This window comes from Thunnus albacares, chromosome 14 (assembly GCF_914725855.1).
Source record: "Thunnus albacares chromosome 14, fThuAlb1.1, whole genome shotgun sequence".
NCBI classification, from domain to species: Eukaryota; Metazoa; Chordata; class Actinopteri; order Scombriformes; family Scombridae; genus Thunnus; species Thunnus albacares.
This window is the reverse complement of record NC_058119.1, coordinates 24,068,022-24,081,456: the sequence shown is the minus strand read 5'-3', so window position 1 is coordinate 24,081,456 and position 13,435 is coordinate 24,068,022. Positions and strand designations below refer to the sequence as shown.

The 13,435-nt window shown below is 38.2% G+C and overlaps 1 protein-coding gene across 5 annotated transcripts in view; it reads left to right on the top strand.

The window, feature by feature from the left end:
• The window catches only part of ugp2b (UDP-glucose pyrophosphorylase 2b), a 36,557-nt gene that overhangs the window by 467 nt on the left and 22,655 nt on the right, over positions 1-13,435 (top strand). For 2 of the 5 annotated variants that reach the window (XR_006407131.1, XM_044372854.1), the window contains exons 1-4: positions 361-823; positions 1,924-1,956; positions 3,974-4,101; positions 6,323-6,430. Coding sequence is in view for 4 of the 5 variants with exons in the window: in XM_044372854.1 (XP_044228789.1) it covers positions 805-823; positions 1,924-1,956; positions 3,974-4,101; positions 6,323-6,430 (288 nt within the window). In the remaining variant the exon portion in view is untranslated. Of the gene's footprint in view, positions 1-360; positions 824-1,923; positions 1,957-3,973; positions 4,102-6,322; positions 6,431-13,435 lie in introns of those variants that run through there. The other 3 variants (XM_044372859.1, XM_044372857.1, XM_044372858.1) reach the window with 3 other exon arrangements.

Sequence of the window (13,435 nt, the reverse complement as noted above, 5' to 3'; positions counted from 1 at the left end):
ATGTGTCTCTACGTCTGTACACTGTAGGCAGCGTTATTATCCACTGATTATTGAGAACACACCGTCCTTTTATACCCATCCATCATTATCTCATTTCCGCAGCCTATATCCTGTGAAGTTCCCTGTCAGGCAGGTCATGCGGATGGAGTAAGTGTGCATCTCACCGGTTAATAATTAACCAGGGGTTTGTTGGTTGGTAATATGAGTGGACTCCTGTGTACAAGAGGCCGAAAAAGCTCAGTAGCAATAAGGTCATAAAATTAATCCAAAGGGGGGCGAGGCAAAAAAAAAAAGAAAAAAAAAAAGAAAAACCTAACCAGAGGTTGGGAGTCACAGCCAGGAGTTGTGACGTGGATTACTGTATTGGGGCTGGAAAACTGCAAGCAATAAAAGACCCTGCTAGATCCGACCCAGCTTCATGTTCAGGGACGACATTTGGCTTCTGTCCAGAGAGATAAGTGTGATCGGATGAATGTGTCCTTGTTTTGCTCTGTTTTTTTATGAGTACATGAGGCAAGACAGGATGTCCTATCCTCTACAGCTCCAGTAGTGAATGGACTTGAAGGGTTGTTCACGTCTGAATGAAGGACCAGTTGTCTTATAGGATACCTCAAGGAAACTTTTTTTAAAATTAATAACGGGATGTTTGGTCAATGAGACTTAATTTTTGTTTTGTTTTGTTTTTTTTTAATGGTGAATGCTCCCTGGAATATTTAACTTGAAACGTTTCTGTTTGCTGTGTTTGGGATTTATCTTGTTATTTAAGCGTATGTGCTGAACTGATCTCTACTTGGCAGCTGAAACATGGCACTTTATGTAGAAGGTGAGTAGTGTTGTGGGGGTATTCAACTTTTGATGTAATAAGGCTGAAGGGGAATTAATTACCTACAGTTAGGCTATGACCCCAGGTGGATTTGAAGAACCATACCTGTGCTTTTCCCCATTTAAAAATCACTTTCCAAAGCAAACTACATTTCTTAATTTGGTATTCCTACCTTCCAAGCATTTAAAAATGCCTGGCACTGGCTGTCAATTAACTATTAGGGATTTAAGACGCTGTATAATCCACCACATGCTCCGTTTTATTTCTGGTAAAGTTTGAAGCGGTGATAGATGCCCTCATGTAAAGGATGAAAGCTCTGATATCTGAGACTCGAGAGTCATAGAATGCACATTATAGTTTTCTTTACATTATCCTTCGTAACACCACATGACCATTCTCCTTTGCCAACTACAAACTGTATCTCTTGTAGGGCTGCAACTAACAATTATTTTCATTATCGACTAATCTGCCGATTTATTTTCTTGATTAATCGATTAGTTGATTGGCACATAAAATGTCAGAATATGGTGAAAAATGACAATCACTGTTTCCCAAAGCACAAGGTGACTTCCTCAAATGTCTTGTTATCCCAAAAATATTTAGTTTACTATCATAGAAGACTAACGAAAGATAATATTCAAATAATATTCACCAGAAGAGAAGCTGGAATCAGAGAATGAGGGCATTTTATTCTTAAAAAATGACTCAAAACGATTAATCGATTATCAAAATAGTTTGTGATTAATGTAATAGTCGGCAGCTCTGACAGCTCTAGACTCTTGAATGCTTTGGAGAGGGTTAATAAACTGAAAAATAAAGGGGCTCCACACTCCACTTTTCAAATTATATGTAAAAACGTGTGATAAATTCAACAACAACTATTTTGAAAAGCGTTGGATGGCAGTCAGGTGGCTCTCAGGTGAAGTTGTGGTTTAAATAAGCTAAACATCCAGCCTGCCAGTAGCTGACATGTTACTGCCGTCCACTCAGCAATCAGCCATTTAATGACAGCATAACATAATGACAGCTGTATTTTTGGGCACGGTTGCCGATCATTAACATTAACAAATTCTCCACACCCTTTTTTCTATTGCTTTAAGGTCTTTTGAAGAGAAGAGGACTTCCAGATGATGGTTGGTTAACTTTCAAAGTGACAGACCTACCTAGCAAATCACTTGATTTGATCAAACAATCACTTGCCTGACTGTTATTTTGATCATCAGTCAGGTAAAAATCGCAAATCTTATGGGTGCAGCTTCAGACGTTTAGCTTGCTCTTTAGAGAATCACTAAATGAACTGTGGGAAGTCATATTTACACAGTCCATTTAAACAATTATTTGATTAACTGGAGTAGTTTAGCTTTGAAAGTGTTAACCATTAATCATAACGGAAAAGCTACTTGCATCCCAAGACTAACCACAGTCACAGCAGTTGGCCGGCACCAGGGATTCATCTGTCCTTTATGACAAAAAGTAAAATATTACATTAACAAAAGCCTAACCAGGGATGGTAAAATCTTTGTAACGCTGGTATGCTGCAAATCCTTCTCATTTCCTTCTACCGCCTTTGGCGATCTATGGTGTCATGGGATCTGTCTAGTCTTATTTTACCAGAAAGGTTTGATTCCTGTTGTCGTTTTTCTGACTTTATGCCAGGAGCATTGAGTTATTCTGTCTTCGTGACGTTACTCAGGGTTGCTCACTGTGCTACTCTGCCACCCAATGAGAAGGATGCCGAAAGACAGGCTGGCAGGAATCTTTAACATCTCAAATAGAGAGCAGCGCACTGCACTCTCAAGGTCTATCACTCCCTCCCTCTCCTGTTTACTCTCTCCCGAAATACTCTTCTTTTTTTAAAATAATAGCAGCAAATGGTCCGTATCAAGCTACTGAGTCATAAAAAGTGTATGTGTTTTGGTTCATATCATTCAGCCCTTGTTATGTCTTTAATATTAATTATATTATAAATGTATTTTCATACCATGAGCTTCAACGTTTGTCTTCTCAAGGGCAGCTGCACGTACAGCTCTCGGCTCTGATGGCATCTTTTTTTAGCCGTATTATGACTTAGCTTTGCCTTTTTTAAAATCCTATTTTTGATTTCACGCCAATGAACAAACCAAACCACTAATCTCACACAGCTCAGAAACCAGAGCTGGCTCAACAGGTTAATATGGTCACATATTTTTTTGGAAATGTTTTATCACACCCAAACTGTCTTCCATACTTTTGAACTTGATCAGGACTCTCAGAATGAGTTTACAGGTATAATTACGGTACTTAAGTAATTAAAACAAAGCTGTTTAATTGGTCACTTTACCAGTCACGTTGGCGCAGCTGTACTGCAGTAATTACAAAGCTAGTGAAGTTCTGAGGTTTTCGTTTTTGCCAGAGCTTGACCAACACTGGATTTCTGAGGTCGATATCGATATTTGAGATTTATACACTTTAATAACATAAACACGCAGCACAAACAATCATTTTACAAATAAGGATTCCATAAGTTAAGTTGGAAAATGAACTTGCGGACACACTATATAATGGCGACACTCATTCTCAACAACCTCAAAAATATCTTCGCCGTTTCTGTGGACCCGATATATCACGACGATCGCTTTCACATATGTAAGCTATCCTCACGCTCATCTTAAGAAACTCATATGTGCCTCTGAAATACACGTCAATAATTAATGTCACAAACCCCTGTTTTCCAGATTTGAATGCTTATCTGTGTTTTCAAACTTGACACGTGGTCCAAGTGTTGCGCAAAAGCCAATCGTGAGGGCGTTGTTACCTGTGATAAGAGGATAAAAGGTGATGCCAGGAATCCATATATAAAGCTCAGATCTGTCACTGTTGATTATAGAAATCCACCCTCTCGTATCATCATATATTTATTTCAGTTGAGAGTTTTTCTTCCAATGATGAGAATTACATATTATTTGTGGCTTAAAACATAGAGGAACATCTATTGACCTTCAGTAGCTATAATATTCTCCAACATACAGAAATCACTTTTATATTTTTGCTCAATGGCAGACAAAGCTAACACTAATGGGTTAAGTTCATAAAAAGAATAAACCTGGGAATAATCTCTATGTTATGTGTTAAACTCTATCTTCCTCTATCTCTACAATGTTGCCTGTCCAGGTCTGAGTAAAGGAGTAGCCAACGGAGGGATGGCTCAGTTCCAGGAAATGATGCGGCAGCAGCTGGAGAGCTCCATGCACACTGAGCTGGAGAAACTGCTGGACACTGCCACAGGGGCAGAGAAAGAGGTACTCTAACTCTCTCTCCCTCGCTCCTCTTTCTCTCCGACCATCTGGTTGTGATTTAGAGGGGTGGTGGGGTCACAGACGAACACTGGGAAAACACAAAAGTGACGCATACTGTGTGCCACAGTGCCAACAGGGTCCCACCTACAGTACATGCTTCCAGACACACACACACACACACATACATGTGGATACGTAATAAAATTGCGGAAGGCGAGGTTTACGCAAACACTCACTCATTTTATCAGCCTAAATCATAATATAATGCGTCATTAGAGAGTTCCAGCCCAACTGAGACCCTGTAAATTTGTTCAGCTCGCCCAGACTGAATTGTGTTGTTGGAGAGCGTGCACTTTTTCAAGCCACAGCAGTAGATGAATCAAAAGCTAAGATGGAAATCTAAAACCCCTGTCCTAAATAGCAGAAACAAAAAAGCTGCTATTTAATCTGTTGCCTTTTTAGTTTCCTTTTGATATAAAACAATCACAGACCTTGAGACTAAGCTGTCACTAAATATGGCTTGACTGAACACACACACACACACACACGTAGAAACACACAGCGTTTGGCAGTTGCCTCTCAGACATTATCCAGGTGTGTTTAAACTGCCAGCAATCACAGAAGGTGGAATGATACACTGAAAAATGATCAGAAGGGACAGTCAGGCACACCGGCAAGCCCAACACTGTTCTTCATATGTGTTTTCTGTCAGGTTTGTTCACATAAAAAAAAAGCTTTTGTATACACAGTAAGCACTAACAGTTACGCAAGCAAAATGTTCATGTGCAATTACGTGCATACACAGATGTACGGAGAACAAACACTTTCATAGTTACACACTGGCTGAACTGGGCAGCGTTCCAGTGTAAACAGATACAAATGTCAATGTAAAGCAGGCCAGTGACAGACTGCTTACGTGGTTATTTATTTGGCCGAGCCTCCAGGAATAGATTGTTACTAACACAGTTGAAATTTGTTTTGAAGTTGTCAAAGGTCAAAAAAAGGTACTTGTATCATTACCAATGGCATCCTTATAACCAGCGGCTGCTGCAGTGAACAACGGTTATACATCACTGTCACTGTGTAAAGAGATGCAAATGGAAAGCAGACCAGTGACAGGCTGCTTACATGGTTATTTATTTTAGCCTACCCTCCAGGAACAGATTGTTCTTTTTACTAACACAGTTGAAATGAAAGTGTTTGGCCTCTTTTTTGTCTTATTTTATGTAAGTATATTAAAAAAAACAACTAATAACACACAAACCCAGTTGCAAGAATTGCACATCACTAATTTATGGAGGCAAGATTTTCAAAATAAAACACCGAAATGGTTTATAAAAATCATCTCATCTCAATGCTAATAAAACAACATAAAAGTTTGGAAGGAGGACTGCAGGATTGCATAGAAAGACAGACAGAACATCTCATTTAAAATGACCAAATGTTTGTCAGTAAACATATTAACAAGGTTCTACATCACATCATGCATTACGATCACGTTCATAAGACAGTTAAACGCATGTACATCAGCTGAATGAGTAACAATGTTCTCTCTCTTGGTGCTTTTATTGCGTGGTATGTACAATATGTGTCACATACACGTCAGAAACACATAATATCTGTACTTGGGAATGATAATTGTCACAGGTGAACAAAGGTTTAATTACCAGTGACATCATTATAATAGGTGGCTGCCGTAAGAGATGGTTAAACCTCTCATGTCACGGTGTAATTACAGATGATCAGACCCATATTTTATATTTGAAACTATCAGCTGACTGTGTAGGAACAATAAAAGTTCCAGTTCCTTGATCCCTTAACTGCTTTAAAAGTAACTGCTGTCAAGGTGAGGAGTAATAAAGTGCAGTGGAAGGAATGAGAAATAAGTGCCAGGGAGGATAAGTCAGATTTTTCCGTTTCGTGATTGAGAACCACAGTGGGAATCACTGATGGCAAAAATGATCTTCATTTATCCTAATTTTGAAAAATACAAGTGAGGTGTCCACTCTATCAGCGGTACAGCTTTTCTGGCAGTTTGTTCAACTCCCCTCAATTAGAGAAACCTCCTGGATGATGGTGCACTTTGTGAAGCAGTTACTACATTTTTCATCTTTCTGGACAAGTGAATTAGTGTTGCGGTTGTGCAGAACTGCATTTGTGACTTGAACCTTTGGAAACCTCTGCCTGCCTTGTTATGTATAAAATCAATCTTTGTGTTTTTCAGGTGTCCAAGAAAGACTTTGAGGGCTTCAAGAATCTTTTCCACAGATTTCTGCAGGTGAAAGGGCCATCAGTAGAGTGGATCAAGATACAAAGACCTCCAGAAGACTCGGTAAGTGTCGTTAATATGTGTCTGAGTGAGCATGTGCTTGTATCTAAGTACAGAGAAGAGAAAATGAAGTGTTTTGTAACATCCCTACTCTGTCCATACCCTTCATGATTTTATATCTAATGAATGACTGTTGTTTAGAAAATTAAGAGGATTTAGCCAGAAAGCAATAATGAATACATGAAACGGAAATAATTTACCAAGGAGCTGCACTGGTGGAGGCGTGTTGTTGCCACAGAGTCAGACGAAATGATGAAATGCGATCCAGGAAGTCCAGTTTGAGTAATACAACCAAGAGTTTTAACCATCAGATGCCAACACACTGCACAGTAGTTTATAATACTATAAGACAGAGTTTCAAACTGTGGAGAGTTATCACAGCCACAGTCATTTTTCATCCTTATTCTCAACGATTGAGAGAGAAACAGTAGATTGACGCTGTTCTTATTAGAAGGTCATCACCTTGGAAAGTGTTCTTGTATGTATTTGATTGGTCAGAAAAAGTTGGGCCTCTGCATCTTTACTCCCATTGGACTCCCATGACCTAACCCGGGCAGTAATAACATTTCATTGAACATATGCACCGTTACCTTAAAGGACCCTTTTCACGGATGACATTTAGACTTATCAACGCAGACAAAGATGCGTTTCATTTAGGCAAGCCATTTCCAGGCATCTTGTATTGTGAATATCCACCCACTCACTGACACGACTTACAGGGAAACCTAATGGAACTGAGCCATCGTAAATGTTCTGCTTATTCCTGTTGTGAAATCACAACATCAGCCATGAAAAGGATCTATTGTCCTTTGTGACTACAAGTGGATCCAAGCAGGTTGAAACTGAAAATGAAAGCCACCATATGCAGTTTTTCAGTCAGCAAAAGTCAGTAGCGTGTTCTTAGTCCCAGCCTCAGATGATCAAACTCTCATCCCAACACCTGTCAGTCATCATGACGAGCTGTCTATCATGAAACGGTATCCAGCTTGAAGACATCAGAGACATAAAAAAGAATATGACACCAAACAGAATCTGTTCATTAAAACAAAAAGTTATGATACTTTTGAACAAGTCTTTTCTGCCACACATTTTATTTCGCTATTCATTTATTTCCCCCACTTGTACACTAAAATATCCTTGACACCACTGATTTGAACATGTATAATAAATAATATCCTATGTATTTAAGGATGAAATAGATGTGTCTAACACATTATACCCCAACTGGAGATACAACTTAAACCAGATTGAATTTTACAGAAGTAAAATGTGCCAAGTATGTGCCAATAATTGTGTAAATGCGACTCCCTTTTTATAACCTCTCTCCATGAACTGACAACATGTTTCACTGTATCATCTGATATCCAAGTCAACAGTGATATAGTTTCCTGTCATTTATATCTGTCAGTTGCTACTCTTCCTTTTAACTTTCTCTCAAATGTTGGTTTCTTTGTCACTAGAGTTTGAATAATAGAAGAATAATAGACTGAAGTTAATGTGGAGTCAATAGAGAGAGTTTTCTGAAATTTTAATTGTTTTGTCAGCGTAATTACTTAAGTTACCTTCTTTTATACATAATAAGATAGTGACATTTTATGAAGGGAGATGTCGTCTTTTTCTTATCGTGGCATACCAATCTCTTAATGCTGGGTTTGACTCGACTCTGATAAAACTGTAAATCATTCAGCTGTTTTATTGATGCAATATGAATCACTCATTGGGTTTATGGGGCATTGTTTCATTCCTCTAACATGTGGTTTGTTTAAAGAGTCTAAAAGTGTTTTTTTTGGGACATTGTGAACTAAAAAAACTCCAATAATAATGACTTTTTAAAGAGTTAGAAGCCTTTATCGCTTTTACTTGTCAAGGTATGACAGGTTCATTTAAATGCAGTAAACTGACAGATAAGGTGATAGTATCAGTGTATTTGTCACTTTTTCAAACACCTAGCACACTGTATATTGTGTAAGAAAACACAGTTTTAACCAGCTCCAGTCACAGAGCAACAGCTGGGGAATCTGGATTATTTTGGGTCACTAATGTACATAAAAGAAAAAGTACTTTAACGTAGAAACATTTAAGTTCTTTTTCACGTTTAGGCCACAAGTGTGTGACTACTTTTCTTAACTTTAGAGCAGACAGAAACCCTGGCTTTTGACTTGAAGGTATCATTTTTACATACGTTCACCTCATATTTTGGAACTTGTTTAACATAGACATCTGACAGTATAACAATATATATTTCACATGTTTGTCCCCTTCAAGAAATTTGCTTTCAGGCTCATTTCATAATAAGTTTGCCAAATGTTTCCTCGGTTTCCCAGAGTTGACATAATTAGCTGTAAGTCAGCTAATGGTGGGATCAGACCACATGATGTCAGCCTGATAGTCGCCTGTTGCATCCTGGTAGAGGTGCGCCACCAGGAATGAAAACCAACAAAGCATCTTGATGACAAAAGGACAATTTGTTTGCCTTCTCTCTCTAGTTTAACACGTCCTGTGATGCGTTGCGTTATACGCGCTGATAAGAGCACAGAGCCCCTTTCAATGCAAACATGGCAATGAAAAAGATGAATGATGATGTTGCTGCTTTCGGGTGGAACAATGAAGTCGGTCCCCGGCACCTTGTTTCCATCCATCAAGACATGAAAGAGCATTGTTGGTAGTGATGGAAGAAGTATTTTCCTTCAGTAAAAGCAGCAATCATGCATATAATATAAATACAAAGTATTACAGGCAAGTAAATAATAAATATCAAAAGGTAAAGTACACAAAATGTTATATTTAATATTATAGCTGATACAACAAGGTAAGTGTCATGTGACTGTGTTGTCCACATCAAGATCATAGTGTGACAGGCTGCTGGAGTCTAAATTTCATTTTGATGGCTTTGTTAGTCGCTCACTTACAAAGTCAATCAAAGTGCCAAGTCATCAGTGCTCGTTTGAGCTGGTTGTGCAGGATTTCCTTGTTTTCTTTCACTGAAAAGCACATGTTATAGGTCATCCGCAGTCGATGGTCACAAGGGATGCTCTCGGTTCTCTACTTCAATTTCCTGAATGCTGACTTGCTTTGTTTTTATGTGAGCTTCAAAGTAGAGGATTGAAAGGTTTAACAGAGTTAGAAGTGCAGACTTGTCTCATTCAGTTTGGTCTCAAGGGAAGATCTTTGAAGTCAGATAGGGGTGTTTTGTGTCAGTCAAAATGTCGAGTAGTCAAGAGGCAGCACGTGAAAATAGCCAGCAAGTAAATGGACTAGCAGAAGTCCGTGTGTCTTAGTATTTGTTCAAGTTCTTTCTTCTTTTTCTACTATAACTTTGTCTCAGCTAAACATGTCAGCGTACATTACGTGAAGCAAGGTGTGTGTCCTTAATTAATGTTTAACAAAATCACAAAATGTATAAATCAGATCTCCTAATGCATTAGTAAGTCAATGTGAAGTAAATCGTTTTTTGTTGCTTGTTTTCTGTTTCACCACAGTGGCTTGTTTTTTGTTTTTTTGTTGTTTTTTTCAGAATAGCGGGTTTGTCTCCATGTATTTTTTATTTTGTTGTGATGGTGGAAAGTATGACTCACAACAGAACTGAAATTTTTTAAAAGGTTGCAGCTCTGAATCGATTGCAAAACATAAAAGCATGTTTCAATAAAATAAAGAGTGGCGAAGTATGGATTACACCAATAACAGGGTGAACATTAGTGCTCTATTAAACAAAACAGTAAAATATGCAGGTGCTCTGCCAACGAATATGTAAATATAAACATCATATTCAATAAAATTATCACTTTATCACATATTTGAGCAAAGCCAGAGCCTGGGATCTAGGATATGCTAATTTTAGTCAGGACAGTAAAGTGTTTATAAGCATTACTTGTCAGATTATTAAATCTGTCAGTTTCATGGTAGTAGTAAAAAGTGATTTAACTATTTATGCATGAGTTATAATCAGGAAATGAGGATGCATACCAACTAAAGTTAGTAAATTAGTGTCATCCAGTATCGATTGGATGCAGATTGTTTTAATTTTGATCACGTTCTGCACCAGCTTGCATGAATTTGTTTCAGCTCTTTCATACTCTGACAATAAAGTCATTTATGAACCTTCATATTATTCAAGGACTTAAAATGATTTACATATGTGAGCATTTCTTAAATGTCACATGACAGAAGTTCACACATAAAAACTGTCACGTGTCTTAAAACATGTGCTTTGGATTCTCATATATGGGAAGCTCCACTTCTGCCAGAATTATATTTATTAGAGATCCACTGGATATAAAATAATATTATTATAAAGACATTTGTGAGGTAATATCCACTTGCCACCTGCTAATATACTCGACTGTAGATGAGTAATTATTATTATCATTCATAAGACATAACGAAATATAGTTTGTAGTCTCTTTATGCTGCTCACAAAAACAGAAATTATATAAATGGATTAATAAATAATAAGTCATAGAAATAAAACTACTTTTATATTAGAGTGCGGAGGATGAATTGAGGAGTTTCACAGCCTGAGGAAAGAAGCTGCTCTGTAGTCCGGTGGTACGACAGCGGATACTTGTGTATCTCTTGCCAGATGGCAGCAGGGTTAACAGGCTGCGGTTGGGGTTGGTGTTGGTTTTTTTTTTAGTATCCTCTGGACTCTGTGGAGACTCCTCACCTCACCAATATGCTCGGTAGACGGGTACCGATGATGTTCTGGGCGGTTTTAATCACTCGCTACGGAGCCTTCCTGTCTTGGGTCGTGCACATCTCATGTCAGTTTGTGATGTCTCCAGTCGGGATGCTTTCTCTTTCTCCTCTGTAAACAAGAACTAGGGAGGGTAATTTTGCCTTCTTAAGTTTCCCTAAGAAATACAGTCCAAAGTTTTGACAAGGGATAATGATGTTTTATCAGCACATTTTATCAACCACCTCTACAGAACGTGTTATTCTAGTCCTGTTCCAGTTGATTAGTGTTTGTGTTTGATGGAGTCTAGATTACCAACCCGACCTTTAATCCCTGACATTCACCAATCATGTACACTGCCAGTTAAAACAAACAAGAGCGTTGCCCAATATGATGTCCCCCCTCCCTCCTCCTGTTGGGAAATACAACTTTTGGTCCAAATTGTATTTCTAAGAAAATCTCAGGTTCAGTCAGGTTTCGTGCCAGGGATGCTGCTGTGGGTCGTTTGTTGGCCATGTTTGGTTCTGTTTCACTGAACATTCCTTCCTCAGTTGCCCGCCTGGCATCGGACCATTTCACCAAACACACACACACACACACACACACACACACACAAAGCCTCATCTGTCTTTCCCTCCTCAGTCTGTAACAAGCGTGGAGTTACTGCATCACTCTCCAGTTTTGAGCCGCCTCATTTATGTTTATGAACTCAGAAGCTGCAGATGGAGAGAGATGGAGAAGATTAAATATGGAGAGAGGACCAGGAAAAGATGAAGCGCACAAAGAGGAGGTTTTATAGAGAAAACGAGCTTTACATAAAAAGAGATGGAGGCAGAGAGAAGATGAGAGCTTGGGAAGTATTAAAACAGGGAACATTAAGTGAAATAGAAAATGACAGTGACACTCGGTAATGAGAGAGAGTGTTTTTGGGAGAGCAAAGAGGGTAAAGAGGCATCTTTTGGCAGCATCCCATTGAGTGAGAGTGAAGGAAAAAGGAGAACACAAGGAAAACTAAACTTTCTTAACAACCACTGCCAAAGACAGCCACTGGATTGAAAATCTCCCCCAACCAAATTAATGATTCACTAGCTTTTTTAGTCTATAAAGACAGTTTTGAAACAGCTCGCCCACCCACCACAGAGACTAGTAGAGATGGCAGGCTGACCTGCCGCAGTAATAATTAATTGGTATATTTTTGGCATCTAAAGGCATTTTTCAAGTCATGCAGACAAATGAAATGAAAGGAGGAGTGGTGAAAGGACACAGGGGAGCTGTCTTCTCCAATTATTAAATAATAAAGTCAGTAATATTGTTATTATTTCATTTGTTATTATTATTTTCATTTCAAGCACTGAAAAAAACTGTAATTATTATCCAGTAAAATGTTCTTTTGTCAAATGACTTATTATTCATCTATAATCATAACATATATATATATACTTACTATGATATTTGATGTACCTTAGACCAAATTTAACATACGTTTATAGTTTGAAATAGGCACAATTTATCTATTTTATTGCTTATGATGAACAGAACAGGCAAGTAAGACCATCACATGATCTGATAAACAAAATAATTACCAAAATAACTTGTTTATATTTTCTTATACGTTAAAATGAGCAATTATTGTTACATCTGTTGTATTAGGGGTCAAAATTGACCGCATGTACTTCCCTATGAAAAAAAGGAGAAAAGTACATTTAATTTCCAAAAACAACATTTTATTCTTTCATTATTATTTCTCACAATAAGTTTCATCCCACCATGGTGTGTGTGTGTGTGTTTGTGTGTTTTATATTGTATTTATTGGGACAATGTACAGTTTTAACAGTTTAGTTTGATGTAATGCGCCAGAGTTAGCTTTAAAGCTAATTTTCAGCACACAGCAACAGCACAATAACAAACAGTACAAAGCAAAAAACACACAGGACACATTATACAAAACACAAAGCTACACACAACAGCACAACACACACACCCACAATGTCAACCACAAATTAATAATGTAAGCTTGTCAAATTAAAAGCAAGATCATCAGAGATTATATGAGAAGACCATGAGATAAAATTTATATTCAATGGTTACAGAGCTGTGCGTACGTGCCTGCCTGCCTGTGTGTGTGTGTGTGTGTGTGTGTGTGTGTGTGTGTGTGTGTGTGTGCTCTGCTAGGTTTGCAGTGAGATGTGAGAAATAAAGCATGAGAAAGCCCCACCCTATATACTGCTTTACAGCTGGGGAACAGGAGAACAGTGCGTGTGTGTGTGTGTGTGTGTGTGTGTGTGTGTGTGTGTGTGTGTGTGTGTGTGTGTGTGTGTGTGTGTGTGTGTGTGTGT